Source organism: Myiozetetes cayanensis, unplaced genomic scaffold, assembly GCF_022539395.1.
Source record: "Myiozetetes cayanensis isolate MyiCay16 unplaced genomic scaffold, myiCay2020 scf19, whole genome shotgun sequence".
NCBI lineage: Eukaryota > Metazoa > Chordata > Aves > Passeriformes > Tyrannidae > Myiozetetes > Myiozetetes cayanensis.
In genome coordinates this window covers 3,412,636-3,428,946 of record NW_026087400.1, presented here as the reverse complement: position 1 = coordinate 3,428,946, position 16,311 = coordinate 3,412,636, and the positions used below count along the sequence as shown (strand labels likewise).

The 16,311-nt window shown below is 59.5% G+C and overlaps 2 protein-coding genes across 2 annotated transcripts; both read right to left on the bottom strand.

Moving 5' to 3' along the window:
* Nucleotides 1-94: 94 nt before the first annotated feature.
* LOC126639006 (basic proline-rich protein-like) lies at nucleotides 95-4,674 on the bottom strand. The gene is made up of 2 exons (XM_050313409.1): nucleotides 2,350-4,674; nucleotides 95-513 (listed from the first exon to the last, which is right to left on the bottom strand). Exon 1 carries the CDS (start codon nucleotides 4,635-4,637, stop codon nucleotides 3,717-3,719), a length of 921 nt encoding a protein of 306 aa, XP_050169366.1. The 5' UTR covers nucleotides 4,638-4,674; the 3' UTR covers nucleotides 95-513; nucleotides 2,350-3,716.
* Nucleotides 4,675-9,175: 4,501 nt separating this feature from the next.
* PSMF1 (proteasome inhibitor subunit 1) lies at nucleotides 9,176-15,097 on the bottom strand. Its single transcript, XM_050313410.1, has 7 exons — nucleotides 14,939-15,097; nucleotides 13,759-13,911; nucleotides 13,316-13,398; nucleotides 12,494-12,670; nucleotides 12,293-12,346; nucleotides 10,355-10,513; nucleotides 9,176-10,234 (listed from the first exon to the last, which is right to left on the bottom strand). The coding sequence occupies exons 1-7, from the start codon at nucleotides 15,065-15,067 to the stop codon at nucleotides 10,183-10,185; spliced, it is 807 nt and encodes a 268-aa protein (XP_050169367.1). The 5' UTR covers nucleotides 15,068-15,097; the 3' UTR covers nucleotides 9,176-10,182.
* Nucleotides 15,098-16,311: the final 1,214 nt, after the last annotated feature.

Here is a 16,311-nt window from a genome sequence, read left to right as displayed (position 1 = left end):
CCTCCTCTCCTTCTCCTTCTCCTTCCCTCCTCCCAGCCCTTTTCACCCTTGACATTCTAAGAGCCTGCTTGCAGGCACCACCCCATCCATCTCTTTCTCTGCAGGTGAGCAGCTCCTGCGTGGCTCCAGGCACGTCTGATAAAACTCCCTTGTGAAGCAAATTTGCAGAAGAAAAAGAAAAAAAACCAAGAAAAACAAACAAATAAACAAATAAACAAACAAACACAAAAGGTCCCCCAAAGCCCAGCTCTTCGGAGGAGGAAGGGGAAAGGTTCACAGCCACCCACCTGCACCAGCCCCAGCCACCACCAAGAGCAGAAGGCAGTATGTTTGCACACTTCAGTGTCACCAGCCAGGAAAAAAATTAGTTTGTCACCCTCTGCTTCGTGCTTTCCATGCATTATATTCAGGCAGAGCACAGCAAGGCTCTCGCTGCTCCCAGGCACAGCCCAGTGCATCAGCTGTTGCTGTATCACAAGGCACCTGTGGTTCTCCCTGTCTCCCTGGTGTTAGCTGAAGATAACGAGATCTTAATTATCACCAGGAAAGCGCTGAGCCTCTTCCCAGTCCAGCTCTGCAGTTGGTCATAGTGGGAAGTAAGGCTCTTGTTTCTCCATCTGCCTTTGGGCAGAGTGGGAACCCTGGACTAAGGCTCAGACTTTAGGGAAAGGAGAGGGATTTTTGCTACAAACCACTCTTGGAATGATGTATCCCCAACAGGGACATGGAGGAACCTCACACGAGCCCCAGAGAAGGTGTTCACTGCCCCTGCCAAGGCACCAAACCTGCTCGGGCGCTCCACACCCTGTGAGAGAGAAATCGCCCTCACTGGTGCCCACTGTGCAGCTCCAGCCCTCCCCAGTGCCGAGGCTGACGTCCAACCCTGCCTGCCTCAGCAGTGGCAACAGCTCCTGGGGGCAGTTTCCAGGATCAGAACCCCCCGACCCTGTGGGGAGCACTGGGGTGCTGTGTCTGTGTCACACGGGGACCAGCAGTGACAGGCAGAGAGGCTGGGATGTGCCAGGCACCGCTGGCCCTCCCAAACTGCTGGATCTCTCAACGGTGTGGAGGCAGCTCCCAAATTGCCCAGCTGCTTCTTCCCTGACCTCCGAGTCACCTTGAGCCATGCTGGCTGCGGGCGCTCGCTCTGCCATGGGATGCTCTGAATGCTAAGGAGGCAGGAATGAAGCTTCACCTCAGTGGTGGGGCTGGATGGGGGTCAGCGCTGCCAGTGGGCACCAGACAGCTGTGCACGCCCCAAAATCGGGCTGTGCTGCACAGGGGTGTGCTGGATGGCAGAGCTAGGTACACAGCCCACCCAGCTTCATCATGTTCCTGCTCCTACTGTCCTCCTCTGCTTGCCTGAGGCTCCTGTTTGCTGTCTGTCTCATCCACATTAATTTCTTCTGAGCAGTGACATGTGCCCATCCCTGGCAGCCCTGTCTGGCTCCCTCACCTTGCTCCATGTCCCAGACTGCCACCTCCCTCCTCTTTCCCTTTCTTTCCAAGCCCTCTGTCTCTCCCCTCCAGCACTCCTGCAGTTTCATTGTGAATTTTGGCAGTGCTCTCTCTGACCTTGGCTGTCTCCCTCCTCTCTTTGCTCCTGTGCTGGCAGCATAAATCTTGGCTGTCTCTGTCTCCTCCCCTTCCCTCAGTGCCAGCGCCTTAGGGACCGAGTGGCCTTTGCCAGCCCTCAGCCTCAGGCTCAGCCCCTCAGGATCAGGCTAGGGAAGGTTTTTGGGCTACCCTGGGGCCCTTCAAAGGCCTGGGGTCACCTCCCAGCTCCCATCCAGCAGTGGCAGTGGGATCCCGGGGCTGCACAGAGCCAGCAACAATGCTGGCAGGATGCGTCCCTGCACCTCACCCATTGCAGGTGGCCTCCTGAGCACTGCTGGGGGATTGGGGTGCAGGAGCAGCCCCCACAGGCAGCATGGAGCCCTGACCCCATGGCAGGCTCAGCCCTGTCGCTGTAGGAAGGCATGAGTAGCTCTGCTTCTGTCCCTCAGACTCCCATTCTGGCAGGGCTCCCAGCCTTTGCATCCCTGGCTGCATCCTCAGCCGCAGGGCTTGGGTGCTCCAGGATGGAGGGCTTGACCAGGGCTCTGTTCAGGAGCAAACTGGCGGTGGTTCTGTCTTCCCATGGAATTTGGCAGTGGTGAGACAGCAGATCTCCTCCTGCCCGTCTGTTCACAGCAATGTGCCCGCCTGCTCCAGATCCATCTTTTCCTGCTGATTCGGGACAATCTGTGTCCCATGACCTACTTGTCTCCAAGCATCTCCCGCCTTCCTGCAGAGTGGGTTGATACTAAAGCCTCTCTAAATGTGGTTAACGTGTCAGGATGCACTTACATTTATTTTTAATTCTGCTTTTTTCTCGGCCCACTTTTGGCTGAGTCCCCAGGGACATTGTGCTGGGAAGCTTCTGTGTTTCATAGAGTCACGGAATGGTTTGAGTTGGAGGAGACCTTACAGATCATCTCATTCCAAGCCTCTTGCCATCGGCAGAGGACACCTTCCTCTAGACCAGGCTGCTCCCAGCACCCTCCAGCCTGACCTTCAACACTGAGGAGACAGGAGTAGAGAGCAGGTGGGTCACAGCACACAAAACTTCCACTGCAAACTTAAAAACCCAATAAAATAATGTGTATCCATGCCTCTGAGATGGGAAAAAGTGAGACTATAAACCATCCTTAGAGTCATGTTCTCCTAGCCCACCTTGCAGTCCTGTTCCCTGCTGCACCTTGGGGAGTGGATGTGCCAGTCTGGTGGATGCTGGTCAGCATCATGGATAGGCACTGTGCCTGGATGGGTGCTGAGCGTGGATGGGTGCTGAGCCTGGATGGGTGCTGAGCCTGCCTAGCCCTCAGAAAACACAGATGCATCTCTTTATCTGTGCGGCACTCCTTAAACTCTCTGACCCTTTTCAGTCCCTTTTAGCTGCATCTGACAGAGACTCCAGAGAAAATCCCTGCCCCTGTCATGGCACAGGTGGCAGGAGACTCCCATCTGACATCCCCACACAGGGCAACGTTCTCCAACTGTGACTGGCAGGGAGCCCAGTGTGGCTGCAGAGGAACACTCTGAGGGGGGACAGGGTTCAGGACATGGGCGGGACAGGGTGCAGGGCACAGGGGGCCCAGGGCACTGGCCACGCATCCCTGTGTCCCTGGCACTGTGCAGGCAGCACTGGGTGAGCTTGTGGGAGATGTTGGAGGCATGTGAAGGTGTTGAAGGGAATGGCAATGTGATGGACAAACCTTCCCGGCAGCTGTCAGCAGCCCACCCGCTATCGCTCGGGATTTACATCCACATCCCCAGGCACCGCTCCAAATGTGGAAATAGAGTACGTCTTATTAACAAATGAGGGGAAGCTGCGGCTGCCAGCAGGTCACTGCCGGGGCACGGGCCTGGGTCCGGTGCCAGGTCAGGGAGAAGCAGAGTGTGGGCACTGACGTGAGTCTCTGTGAATAAATGAATAAACAGCATGTGTGTGTGTGCAAAGGGGGAACTCTGTGCCATGGGACTGCAGTGAGACTATGGTGGGACCACAGGGGCCAGGCGGTCTCAGTTTGGAGCATTTCATATCTGGTATAAACCAAGGTCAAACCCCCAATTCCTTCTGGGGATTTGGGGACAGGCTGCAACCTTGTGGGGACTCAGGGTGGGTAGCGGCCGGGTGGGAGCTCTCCCTGCTGCCTTAAGGGCTGGGAGGGGGCTCAGGCTGCAGCCCCAGCACCCCCAGCCCAGCTCTGCCCCGTGGTTGTCTCCCAGGCACACCCCATGCAAAACCCACCGTGTTCTCTGCTCCAATGCCCCTCCCCACGCAGACCCCCGCGGTGCCCAGGGAGGGTTCTGGCGCTGTCGGGGAGTGCACGGAGGGGTCCTTGTTGCACGGGGTACGTGCACAGGAGGTGCTGGTGTGCAGCCGAGTGTGTGCATGTGTGTGCATATGTGTGTGCCCCCCGTACGCGTGTGTGTGTGTGCGTGTGCGTGCGGCTGCCGTGCGCGACCGCAGCTCGGGGCACCCACCGCCCGCCCCGCGGCGGCACCGGCACCGGCACCTGCCCGGGGAGCCGGGGAGGCGGCGGGGGTAGGCATCCCGGCTGGGGGGGCCGGGAGGAGAAGGGGGGCAGCTCGGTGCGGGCACCGGCGGGGCGGGCAGACCGAGCGGAGAAGCGGGAGCGGAGCCCGGTGCACGGAGCGGGACCACAGCCCGGTGCGGGAGCGGGGACCGGGCGGGCAGAGCCCGGCGGGAGAGCCGAGACCGGAGGGAGGCAGCTCGGTGGGGTCAGAGGGACACGTGTCCCCGAGGGGGGTGTCAGCCCGGTTCGGGGAGGCGGGTGGCGTTGTGGGAGCCCAGTTTGGGAAGGGGGAAGAGCCGGGTTCGGGGAGGCAGGTGCCGGGTTCAGGGAAGGGCAGCAGCCCGGTGCGGGGACCCGGGGAAGCTCCAGTGAAGGGGGACGGTCCGGGCGGGGACCCAGCTCCAAGGGGTAGCCCGGTTCGGGTAAGAGGGATCCCAGGAGGAGCAGCCCAGTTCGGTGAACTGCGGGGTGGGGTTGGCAACCCGGTCCAGGGAGGCGGCTCTGGGGACGGGGAGCATCCCGCTCCCAGGGGTCAGCTGGGGTTTGGGCGAGCATCCCGTCTCCTGTCCGGGGGAATATCCCGTCGCGGTCCGGCCGCTCACCTCTGGCCGCGCAGGCCGGCGGCGGTTCCATGGCGTCCCCGCGGGCGGCGGAGCTGCGGAGCCCGGGCGAGGCGGCGGCGGGTGCGGGGGCCGGTGCGGGCGCGGGGGCCGGTGCCGGCGGGCCCGGGGCTGGCGCTGGCGCTGGGCTGCGCCCTGGGCGGCGCGGCGCTGGTGGTGCTGGCGGGGGCCGTTCCGCGGGCGGCGCGGCCCGACCCCGCCGTGCCGGCGCGGCAGATGGAGCGGCTGGAGGCGCGGGCAGCCCGGCTCCGCGCCCGCCTCGACCGCTGCACCGTGGCCGGGCTGGCGCTGCTGGCCCTCGGCGGGCTCCTGCTCACCGCCCTGCTGCTGGCCGCCGCCGCCGCCCGCCGCCGCGCCCGGGCCGCCCGCCGCACCGGTGGCACCTACGGCTCGGTGCGGCTGCGGCTGCGGAGGGTGTCCGCTGAAGGGACGCGGGCGCTGCTGGAGAGCCAGCTGAGCCCCCCGCCCCAGCCCCCCGAGGGGCCCGGCTCCTAGCCGTGCACGCCCCCGGGACACCCTGGTGCCGGCAGAAGCGGGGGTCCCCTTGCCTCACCCCAACACTGATACCACCTGGTGAGACATGGCCTGTGCCAGCCTTCAGCCACCATCCTTGCCTCCTTGAACACTTTTTGGATGGGGCTCCCATCTGGCAGCACTGGAGTTATGCGGCTTGGGATCCTCCACTCGCCTGGGCTGTTCCCCACCACCAGCGCTGGGACAATGTGGCCTTCAGACCTCCCATCGCCTCCCCAGCACCTTCCTGGACAGGGTCCTGCCACCAGCATCGCAGCAGCAGTACCATCAAGGCATCCATGGGATTTCCACGCCGTGGCCGGTTGCAGTCTGGGCTGGACGTGAGGTCGAGCTCCTTCCCACAGCCAGGACCTGGCTGTTCCTCTTCCCGACAGATCTCCTCAGTTTCTGCCACCAGTGACCTTTCTTAGCAATATTTCCCAGTAAAACTCTGTGGCATGGAGCTGGTGCTTGCACTGCTCTGGGCAGAAGAGGAGGAGGAGGAGGCAGCAAGCACACCCACTGCCCGTGCAGTGGGGGCCAGCCCCCCGCCACCCCCTATCCTCACACCCCACCAGCACCGTTCCGCAGAGCAGGACGAAGGCCAGGACACAGACCCACACTGTGCTGAGCATCCCACTACCACCAGCAACCCCAGAACAGCCTCCTCAAAAATCATGGTGCTCTGTACAGAGGAGAGCGGATGATTCCCAGTGCCTCGAGGCAATGTGGTGGCCCGGCAGTGCTGCCGCCAGAGTGTCCCCATGCCGACCTTTGTGCTGATCCAAGGGCCGTTGCCCATGGCAGGAAGGCAGAATTGCGTCTCGGGGATTAAACATGAAGCGTCATTAAAGCACAGTGTTCTGCGGAAAGAGAAATGGGTATGAGCAGGGTGCTGGAAAAGGGCAATAATTATCCCACTGGAAAATGCAGACCCACAAAAGGTGCTGTTTGTCATGAACTGCCACCAGTTTTCAATCCATCCTGTAAATTACCAACTTCAAACGTTCTCAGGCGGGGACGAATCCCTCCAGACAGCCCGACATAGAGGAAAGTCACTTTTAGACCCAGTATAGTTGCCTGGGTTGGGCTTTGTTCCAGGGCTTCCAGTGTCCCCTTGGATTCTGGAGAGTGTCCTCTACCCTGTGTTTTCATTTCTAAGGCTTTGCAGCTAATTCTTCCCACTGCCGTGAAGGGCCAAGTGTCCCTCTCCGTCACTACATCACCCAGCCACGCTCTGTATTTATTGTAGGATCCCAGGAAATAACCTCAAATGGCCTCACACCCACGGTTCTGGCACACAGGTACCTCTCCCTGGGATGAAACCACGCTTGGGGTGAGATGTATGGCTGTGTTCTGCTGTCTCCAGACGGGCATCACCTCTGCCCACAGCCCTGGGGTGAATGGCTTCGAGCAGAGCCTGCGGGGCCAAAGGAAGGGCCCAAGGAAGGCAGGGGGGGCAAGTGCCGTTGTGTCACCGAGGGGCTGATCCTGGCGTGGACACAGGGGTGACAATGTGGGAGGGAGGGGACAAAGGGAAAAGAAGGGGAGGAAGAGGAGAAAGGGGGAGCTCTGGGTCTTCCCAAGGTGCTGCCCTTGGCGAAGGCAGATGTCCCTCCCACAACTCAGCGCCAGTCCTGTATGTCTGGATTAGAAAATAAACCTGTTAGATGGAGAAATCATCCTCATCCCTTTTTGTTGCTTTAAAGAAGCTGGAAGGAGCGTTTCCAGGATGAAAGGCTGAGCCTGGTGGAGGTTACAGCTGCTGAGCAGCTGCTGTACATGAGCATAAGAAATACTCCCGTGGATTAGGGCATGAGGCTGCTCAGGAGTCTGTGGGAAGGGGCTGTTGTTGCTTTGTCAGCACATTGCTGGGCTGTGCCTCGAGTCCCTGCAGGACTCGGGGAAAGCCTCTACATGGAGAAAGACATATTTGCAGTGAGCAAACTGAGTTGAGGAAGGAGTGCCATTAAAGACAGATTTGGCTGGGAAGGGTTGATGCTGTGCTGCCTGGGTGGGATGAGGGTCACTGGCTCTCCAGTCCCCCAGCACCGGTGTTTTGGGGGTGTCTCTGCTTGTGCCAGGGAAGAGAAAGTGTGCAGGGCCCAGCGTGCCTTTCCCAGTTCCGCATAACGGGTCCTGCTTTGTTTTCCTGCTGGGCCACACGCATGGCTTCCCTGTACCCGGGATCCCAGGGATGGAGCACCAGCTGCAGGGTAATTAGCAGCACTGGGGGCTCTGCCATCCCATCAGGAGCGTGTGGGCAGGTGCCACGGGCTGGGCGGGCTGGCAGATGGCCTGAAGGACTCTCTGGGGATCCTGAGCTATTACCAATAATCCAGTGCCTCTCTTTAAACGTGTGCTGGAAGTGCCTCCCCGGTGCTGCCGGAGGAGGGAGGTTGTGCCTGTGCCAAGACCGCACACCCAGCCCCAGCCGCTCCTCGCAGACTCCCCATAAAATTAACACGGGGTGTGTTGGTGTGCTCCCGTGCATGTTAATGTTTCCTGCCACTTAGGGTAGCAGCAGCAGTGCCGGGGACAGGGACACATGGCTGAGGGCCTGGACTGTCCCTCCTGCTGAAGGGAGACCTGACCCTTACAGCTGTTGTGGTACGAGCCCGCAATGGGGGTGACTGCCCCCAAACCATGCACAGGGAATGCGGTCCGGGCTGGCCATCCCTACAGATGGAACAAGGAATGTGCTTGGGAACACTGGCCCTCAGAAGCCTCCTCTGCCATGCTCTGTCTCCTTTAGTGTGAGCCAAGACAGCTACACAATGTCCTGATCCCACCATCCTCTGACCCACAGAGGAGGATCCTTGCCTCCTTTTACCCATCCTTTCCAGAGAGTGGATGGCTCAGCCCTGAGAGCCTCGATGCTCAGGCACAGGCCTGCAGTGGGCACTTGTCCCCTTTGGCACCCACTCCCCTCCTCTGCCACCTGTTTCCCAGCTGCACAACACCACGGGCCCGCCGGGGCCAGGCGCTGCAGACAAAAGCCGGTTCCTCGGCCCCGCCGCAGCCTCTCCCGGCGCTGACTCGCTTTAATTAGCCCCATCAAAGCCAGCTGCGTCTCTCCCTCCTGGAAGATTGCAGAACATGATTAATTCAGGCACAGAAAGCAGCCTCTCCCCTGCAGAGAGGGGCCCCTTGATGAGGGCAAAGCTGTTTCCCCCAACACACCACGCAACAAGGCTGGGGTCTGCTGTCTCTCAACCCCAGTAGAAAGGTTTGGGGCTTTGTTCTCCTGGGACAAAGCTGTGGATGGGTTCAGGCTGTCCCAGGAGCCGGAGGGGACAAGCAGAAGTGATGGCCTCACTGATTCCTGGGTCTCTCTTCCCATCTCTCCCATGCTGCTCTGGTCATAGGCATCACCCATAGCCCATCCGTGGGTCTGCAGGTGAGGCTGCCCTTGAAAAACCACCAGGTGTGCAGCTGGGATGGCACATCCAGCAGGGTCTAGGCTTAGAACCACCCCCTGCACGTGTGGAGGTCCACACACGAGCCCATGGGAGATGCAGGGGATGCTCCAAGCTGCCCCCAGTGCCAGATTTCTCTGGCTGGCCTTCCCTGCTCCCACCTGTGCACAGCCCAGGGTGGCACACACTGTAACACAGCTTTATTAGCTGCATTTGTAGGCAAAGAGGTTTTAAAAGGAAAAAGGTCTTTGGGGAAAAGAAATAGATAGGGGGATCCCTTCCCTCTTTTTATTTCTACCAGTGCAGCTGCATGCGGCGTTCTGACAGCACTTAATGCCCTGGAGAGGCAATTACTGCAGGAGCTGGGCTGGGCTGTTCTCCACTTCATTTTCCTAATACAGTTACATCGTCTTGGAAAAGCACTGCTGGCTCAGGGGAAGGTACAAAGCGGGTTCCCAGCGTGGATCCTCTGCCTTGGGAAGGGCTCTGGGGCTTCCCGTCAAGGAGCAGGGCACCGCCCCAGCAAGCACCAACACAACACTGGTGTCAGGTTTTTATTTCAGTCTCACGAACATCCTTCCAAGAGATCAAACCACGAGAAGAAAAACAGTGTGAGCCCCTGACAGGAAAGATGAGCTGCAGCCCCAAAATCAACTGAGCTGGGCATCTGTGGGGAAGGGAGGAAGTTTCCAGAGAGAGCTCAGGAGCCTGAGGCACACAGATCTCGCCCATTCTCCCACAGCCAGACAGGCAAAGCCACACACAACAAGGCTGACAGTAGCAAAATGTGTTCTATAAACCTCTTTTGCAAAGCTCCCTCCCTCCTACCATAGCCCCACAGATGCTGCCTGTGGGGCTTCATGGACACCCCAGGAATGAAAAACACCACGGCTGCAGGGAAGAGAGGGAGCAAAGTGGGCCAGGAATTCAATCTGTGTCTCTTCTCATGCACATCAAATGCTTTGCTGGTAGTGCTCTTCCAAGGCAGCAGGCACAGCCCTATAGAAGCTGATCCCAGTTGCTGTTGGGGGGTCTGCCCGTGGAGACCCCATGGGTTGGGCTTTCCAGCCCTTCAATCAGTGCCTTGCTCAGATACAGAGCGAGAGAGAAGCCCCCTCTGAGTGGGGAGCCCACTTCAGCTGTCCCCTTCAGCGAGGCTGCTGTGGCTGCCTGGCAGAGGAGCAGCAAGGAGCCAGCTCTCTCCTCACACTCCCTGCTTTGTGGGACCCCAGCAGCAAGCTCTCCAACCCTGGAGAAGCGGAGGAGAAATCCCACAGCACCCAGGCTGCTCCCAGAGCACCGCACCCCACACTGCCACCTCGCTGGGTGCAAACGGCCCAGCACCCTCAGAGGAGCAGGAGAAAAGACATGGACCTACTGCCTCCTCTTCCGTTCTGCAAACAGGGAAGCCTTTATAGCGGATGGGACACATGGGAATGCGACCCCAAACGGAGAGAAACGCTGCTGGAAAGACCTAAATCCACCGGATGTGGAGCGAAGAGGGGAAGCACGCCTGCCTCCCAGGAGACTCAGCCACTCGGTGACTCCTCACATGAACATGTCGTCGTAGCCTGGAGGGGGAAGGTGGTCGGGATCGGGCCTGGAAAGAAATTTGGAGCAGAGTCAAGCAGGAGAGCTCAGGTCTGCAGCAGCAGGGATGAGCTGGGATCCAGCAGCAGGCTGGAAGCAGGCTGGAACACCAGCACGGCCAAGGACCTACCCGGGTCGCCCAGCTCCTAAGGGGCTAAAGGGGTCGAATCTGGCACCGGGTGGAACAGCTCCTGGGGGAAGCCGGCCTGGGATGCCTGAGGATGGGTCAATGCCGGGCTGCCGGAAGCCAGATCGGAGAGGATCCACGATCATTCCCCCACTCCGACCTCTGGGGAGAGGAAAGGCAGAGAAGAAGATGAGATTTGCACTGGTGAGAGGGGAATAAAGCACATCCCTGTGCCAAACTTCTGCTGCAGGAATGCCAAGCATGGCAACATGGCCTTAACCCAACACGTAGCAGTGGGAAGGAAAGCTCCTGGGAGAAGCCAGTGAGGCAGCCCAAGGCAGAAAGACAGAGCACTCCACCGAATCCCAGAATGGTTTGAGTAGGAAGGAACCTCAAAGCTCATCTCATTTCACCCCCCTGCCATAGGCAGGGACACCTTCCACTATCCCAGATTGCTCCAAGGCCCATCCAACCTGGCCTTGAACATTTTCAGGGATAAGGCAGCCATAGTTTCTCTGGGCAACCTGTGCCAGGGGCTCACCACCCTCACAGGAAGGAACTTCTTCCCAGTATCCCATCTAACCCTGCTCTCTGTCAGTGTGAAGCCATTCCCTTTTGTCCTGTCACTCCAGGCCCTTGTCCAAAGTCCTTCTCCAGCTCTCCTGGTGGCCCTTTAGGCACTGCGAAGAGGCTCTAAGGTCTCCCTGGAGCCTTCTCTTCTCCAGGCTGAACAGCCCCAGCTCTCCCAGCCTGTCTCCAGAGCAGAGGTGCTGGCTGTCCCCTCCAGGAGGTGTCGGCCCCATGGCCCTCACTGCTCCATCCCTGCTCCCCGTCCTGCCCTGTGTGGTGTCGCAAGAGCCGGCAGCCCCGGGTGGGCTCCCACGAGCCATTCCAAAGAGCTGCCTGGAAGTCATTTGCTGACCACGGCGGCTCCTCGGAGCTGCCCCACGCTGCGAGCGCAGTTCCTCGTGGTTGGCTTTGTGCAAGCGCGGCTGGAGCCTCTGGACACCGCTGCCATCGTACAAGTCATTAACAACCGTGCTAATGAGTTCCATTAAGCTGGAACAGCTGCCCAAAGCGCCCCAGGACAGCCAGGTCCCATGAGCATATTCCTGGGAGTCTGGGTCTCCAGCCCCAGCGCTGGCAGGTGTCAGCACACAAATCTGCTTCCATTTACCATCTTTTTTTTGTCCTTTACAGAGAAATCTCTGATGAAGGGCTGGAGGCAGCAACATTTTTAGCTGTCCCTTTTCTAGCCAAACCCTCGGAGAACCAAGATTTGCAGGAGGGGAAAAAATGCCATCCCCACAGGAGACTGGTTCCAGAGAGGAGACTCCCCTGGGCTTCAGGACACTCCACAACAACCCCAAGAGCTGTTTTTTGTCTGACTGTGTGTGCTTTTGACTGGATTGGAAGATGACAGGTTCTCCTTGCCTGACCAAACCAAGGGTTGAGGATGTATCTGTGAAACTCAGTGCCCCAGACAGCCCAGCCCCTGCCTGAGCGCCTCAGACAGCTGGGAGGCTTGCAACAGGACTTGGGAATCCATGAACTCGGCTTTCAGCCTCCCCTTCTGCACGCTGCTGGGCTGGGGACACAGCAGCTGGTAACGGTTTAAATTGGAGGCTTACATTCACTTAACGACGTATTCAGCTTTGATTTACTGCAGGAATTACTGCCTGTTAAATGAATACAAGCTGATTATTAAACAGACGCAGATTGCAACCTATCATCTATGCAAGAGATGGGATCTTATTAGGATATTAGAACCAGACTGAGCTTCAGCAACTGTCAATTGGTCCCTCACAATGTGCACTGAGCAACTGTCCCATCGCCACCCCCCAACTTGGAGACACTTGGCTGGATGCTGCTCCAGTGGCCTCCAGCCAACCCCACACCTCCCAAAGGCAGGGCAGGGGGTGCTCCAGCAGCCATACTCACCCAAAAGGGTCCAGGTCTTCCCCACCAACAGCAAAGGGGTTCATGGGGGAAGGCCTGAAACACAACACAGCGAGATGTTCAGGGAAGGGCAGAGCAGCTCCCACAGGCACAACACGGAGACCTGGTGTAGTTTGAGGAGCTGTGCCAGGACCACATCCCCTCTAAGAGAGGGCCCTCAGCAGCCACCCACTCTTCACTCACCAGGATGGGGCCCTTGTGCCCGCCGGCTGCCGGGGAGGGATCCGGAGGGGGTCGTCATCCCGCTGCAAATCCTTTTTGGACTCAGGCTCCTTTTTGGCCTTTTCTGTGGGGGCCCCGAGGGGAGTGAGGATGCCTGAAGTGATCCTTGTCCTCAGCTCCTCGGTGTTCTTGTACACCCTGCAGTGAGGAGAGGGAAGGCACAGGGCTGGGGAGACCATGGCACTGGGACGTGAGGTGCTGGACAGGCTGCAAGAGGCGTGAGGAGGAGGCAGAGAAGCCCAAAGTGTGTCTGGCACAAAACATGTCCCCCACTGGCAGCACAGAGGGGACAGGGAGAGGTAACAGCACACAGGGGCACCAAAGCCCTCACCCCATTTCAGATGTCTGAGATGTCACCCAGCCCAGGGACTCCCTTCTGCTGTGGCCCCAGCCTGACCAGTTTGCACTGGAGGAAAGCACAGCACGTGGCACTGGTCCTTAGCAAGGCCACAGGGTGTCTGGGATGTGGCTGAAGCTGTCACAGCCCTGGGCAGTGTCCACCCAGTGCAGTGCTCTGGAAGTAAACATTCTGGCCTGGCCTGTTCCCAGGTGGGGTGCCTTCCACTGGGCTCCAACCCACGGTCCCACTGTTCCCTAAATCTCTCCTGCCCGACAGCAGCACACAGGGAGGCAGGGAAGAGAGCTCTGGCTCCATTTCAGGGCTGGCCTGGGTTTGGTACTGGGTAGGAAAGTCCTCCAGCTCCTCCCAGCCTGGTTTCTCCCCCACTCCCCATGCCAGTGGGACATTTTCTCCTGCAGAAAATACCAGGGAACTAAGATTACTTGTGGAAATCATCCAGGTGCTCTGGGTTGACGTAGTCGGCCACTGCCAAGGTCACATCTGCCACCTTCTGAGAGCCACGATCCTGGAGAAACACAGGCAAAGCACAGAGTGAGCAGCCTGGCAGAGGTGGGAATGAGGGACAGAGCAGGTACAACCACAGCTGGGGGCTTGGGACACAGTGGGGCTCACTTGCTTCCCGCCATGTCCCTGTGCTGTGCCTGAGTTCCCAGGAGCCCTGACACAGCCAGGGTTTGACCAGCATCACGCTGGGCCACACCTTCTGCCACACAAACACCCCCTGGGTCTGCCCCATCCTGAGGGGCAAACACTGCTGCCAGGCAGGACAAGCAATTGCAAACATTTAAGGAATGGGCCCTGCTGTTCTTTGCAGCTGCTGACCCTGAAGGACCCCAAACCCACAGGGGCTGGTGTGGGTGCTCACCATGACGTTGAGGATCATGCTGTCCTCCACCATGATGGCCTTCAGCAGCAGCTCACGGGCATCATCCGTGGACTTGTAGCGCAGTGTGTACACTTCCTTGTTGGCTTCCCAGCCAGCAGGAAGCAGCTCTGACTTCCTTTCATCAGGACCTGGCTGCAGTGGAAGAGACAGGCTGATGAGACCCTGCCCAGGAGCCCAGCACCACCTCCCAGGGCTGGGGAAACCTATCCTGGATGCAATGGGAGACCCCAGTGGGGATTGAGGTCTCTGGGAGTGGATCTCTCAGCCTGGCCCTGCCTGAGTCCCTGTACTGGAACAGGACGGACATGACCACCCTTTGCTGAGCCTCAGGGGGAGGCAATATAGACCCAGAAGACCCAGAGAGGAGATGGTGCTCTTCCCTGCCAAGCACCTCTAACCTCCCCAGTGTGACACAGAGCTGTCTGGCTTTGGGGGAAGGCTGATATCATGTTTCTCCCAGCCCCATAGCAGTGCTGCCAGAGGGCACTGCCCTACTCTGTCCCCTCCTCTGGTACTGAGGGGGGTTCTCTGCCATGACAATGCCCTGCACTGCACCACTGCCCCCCCAGAACCACAGCAGGCACTCTCCCAATACCTCCAGCTGCACACCAGGCTCCCAACCCACTAGATCCCCACCTCAGTACTGGGTCCAGAACTAGCCTGAGCCCCGCACCCCGGTATTGCCCCACTGCCCCCAGCACTGGGACTCCCCAGCAGCACATTTCCTCCCCAGCACTGCACTGGACAACCCCCTTTTTGGTACAGGGTTCCCTCTCAGCACCAAGCGCTATATTAATCCTCTCCCCGGAACCGCACTGAATCCCACCAGCACCGGGACCTCCCATCTCTCAACACGGCTCTGACCAATCCCCAGCACCGGGACCTCCCCAGAACCGGGACCTCTCCCAGCACCGGGACCCCCCCAGAACCGAGACCTCTCCCAGCACGGGGACCCCCCGCAGCCCCCAGCCCCTCGGCCGCCCGCTCCGGCTCCCACAGCAGCACTGAGGCCGCTCGGGCTCCCCCGACACCGCGCCGCTCCCCCCGCCCCGCAGCGGTGGCCGGGCTGGGCCGCGCGGCGCCGGCGAGCGGCGCTAGGAAAGGCCGGGGCTTCGCCGCGGCCTCCGCGGGCGGGGGGAAAGCGCGGCCCGGCCCGTACCTGGTCGCCGGTGCCCAGGCAGCGGTAGCCGTGCCGGACCAGCTCCCAGTGCACGCCGCAGAGCAGCGCGTCCTGCGGGCGGGAGATGGCGGCCCTGGCCCAGGCGTAGAGCGGCTCCAGCCCCGCCATGGCAGCTCCGGGCCGGGGCGGAGCCGCGGCCGCGCCGCCCCTCACTAGAGGGCCCTCGTCCGCTGCGCAGCGCCGGAGCTGCCGGGGCCGGGCAGGGACCTGGATCCCTGCGAACATTGCTGGGCCCCTCACGACAAGACAGACATTGAGGGGCCGGAGCGTGTGCAGGGAAGGGAACGGAGCTGGGAAGGGGCTGGAGCAGCAGGAGGGGCTGAGGGAGCTGGGGGGGCTCAGCCTGGAGAAAAGGAGGCTCAGGGGGGAGACCTTCTGGCTCTGCAACTCCCTGACAGGAGGGGGGAGCCGAGGCGAGTTGGGCTTTGCTTCCAGGGGACAAGGGACAGGACAAGAGGAAGCGGCCTCAAGTCATACCAGGGGAGGTATAGGTTGGATATTGGGGAAAACGTCTTCAAAGAAAGGGTTATCCAGCTCTGGCACAGGCTGCTCAGAGCAGCGGTGGAGTCATCGTCCTTGGAGGGATTAAAAAGATGTGTAAATGTGGCACATGGGGACGTGGCTTAGTGGTGGCCTTGGCAGTACTAGGGGTATGGTTGGACCCAATGATTTTAGAGGGCTTTTCCAACCTAAAGGATTCCTTGATCATATGAGAGGTCTTTGTTTAGCACCATCCAGCAGCCTCCATGTTAGAGTGATCCTTCCCTGCCACTGGCTCTTCCTTGTCAGTCAGAAAAGCATTTTGAGTCCATGCAGGGTCTGCATGTGCTGCTGTAGCAAGCCTTCCCACCGACACCAAAGGGACCAAAGCACCAAACAGCCACTGATGGGTTTATTTCATCCCGTCCACAACTCCCTTCTCTGGGCCAGTGTTTATAACACCTAAATTCTATTAAAGTTGCTACTGGAAGGCGTTCAGAGGCTTATTCAGAGGCTTATTTGCCCTGCCCTTGGGCCAGAGCCAGTGTCCTCGCTGTGGCTGGCAGGAGGCCGGGGCTTGGGATGAAACAGCCCCATGCCAGGGAATACCATCATCTGCTGCTTTCCCAATCTGAGCTCCAGCTCCTTGGGGATGCTCATCTTGACTTCATTATGCGTCAATTAATTAACTCGCACTGTTCGCTCTTTCCATTTCCCCCTCAAGAAGTCACTGAGGCTGAACAACCGACCGCAGCCCGGCAGCTCCCGTGGGAATCACCACCAGGAGACACCGAACCTCCTGCCACACTCTGCCACTCCTGTCTTCGCGGAAGACAGCTGGACACGTCAGGAAAGCTACTGCAGATTTTCCA

Bases quoted from the DNA above. Each gene is read 5' to 3' on its own strand.
- LOC126639006 (XM_050313409.1), bottom strand. From the start codon at position 4,637: ATGCTCGCCCAAACCCCAGCTGACCCCTGGGAGCGGGATGCTCCCCGT.
- PSMF1 (XM_050313410.1), bottom strand. From the start codon at position 15,067: ATGGCGGGGCTGGAGCCGCTCTACGCCTGGGCCAGGGCCGCCATCTCC. The intron at 13,912-14,938 runs GTACGGGCCGGG...CTTCCACTGCAG, and splicing joins GCCTGGGCACCGGCGACCAG to CCAGGTCCTGATGAAAGGAA. The intron at 12,347-12,493 runs GTGAGTGAAGAG...GTTGTGTTTCAG, and splicing joins GGCACAAGGGCCCCATCCTG to GCCTTCCCCCATGAACCCCT.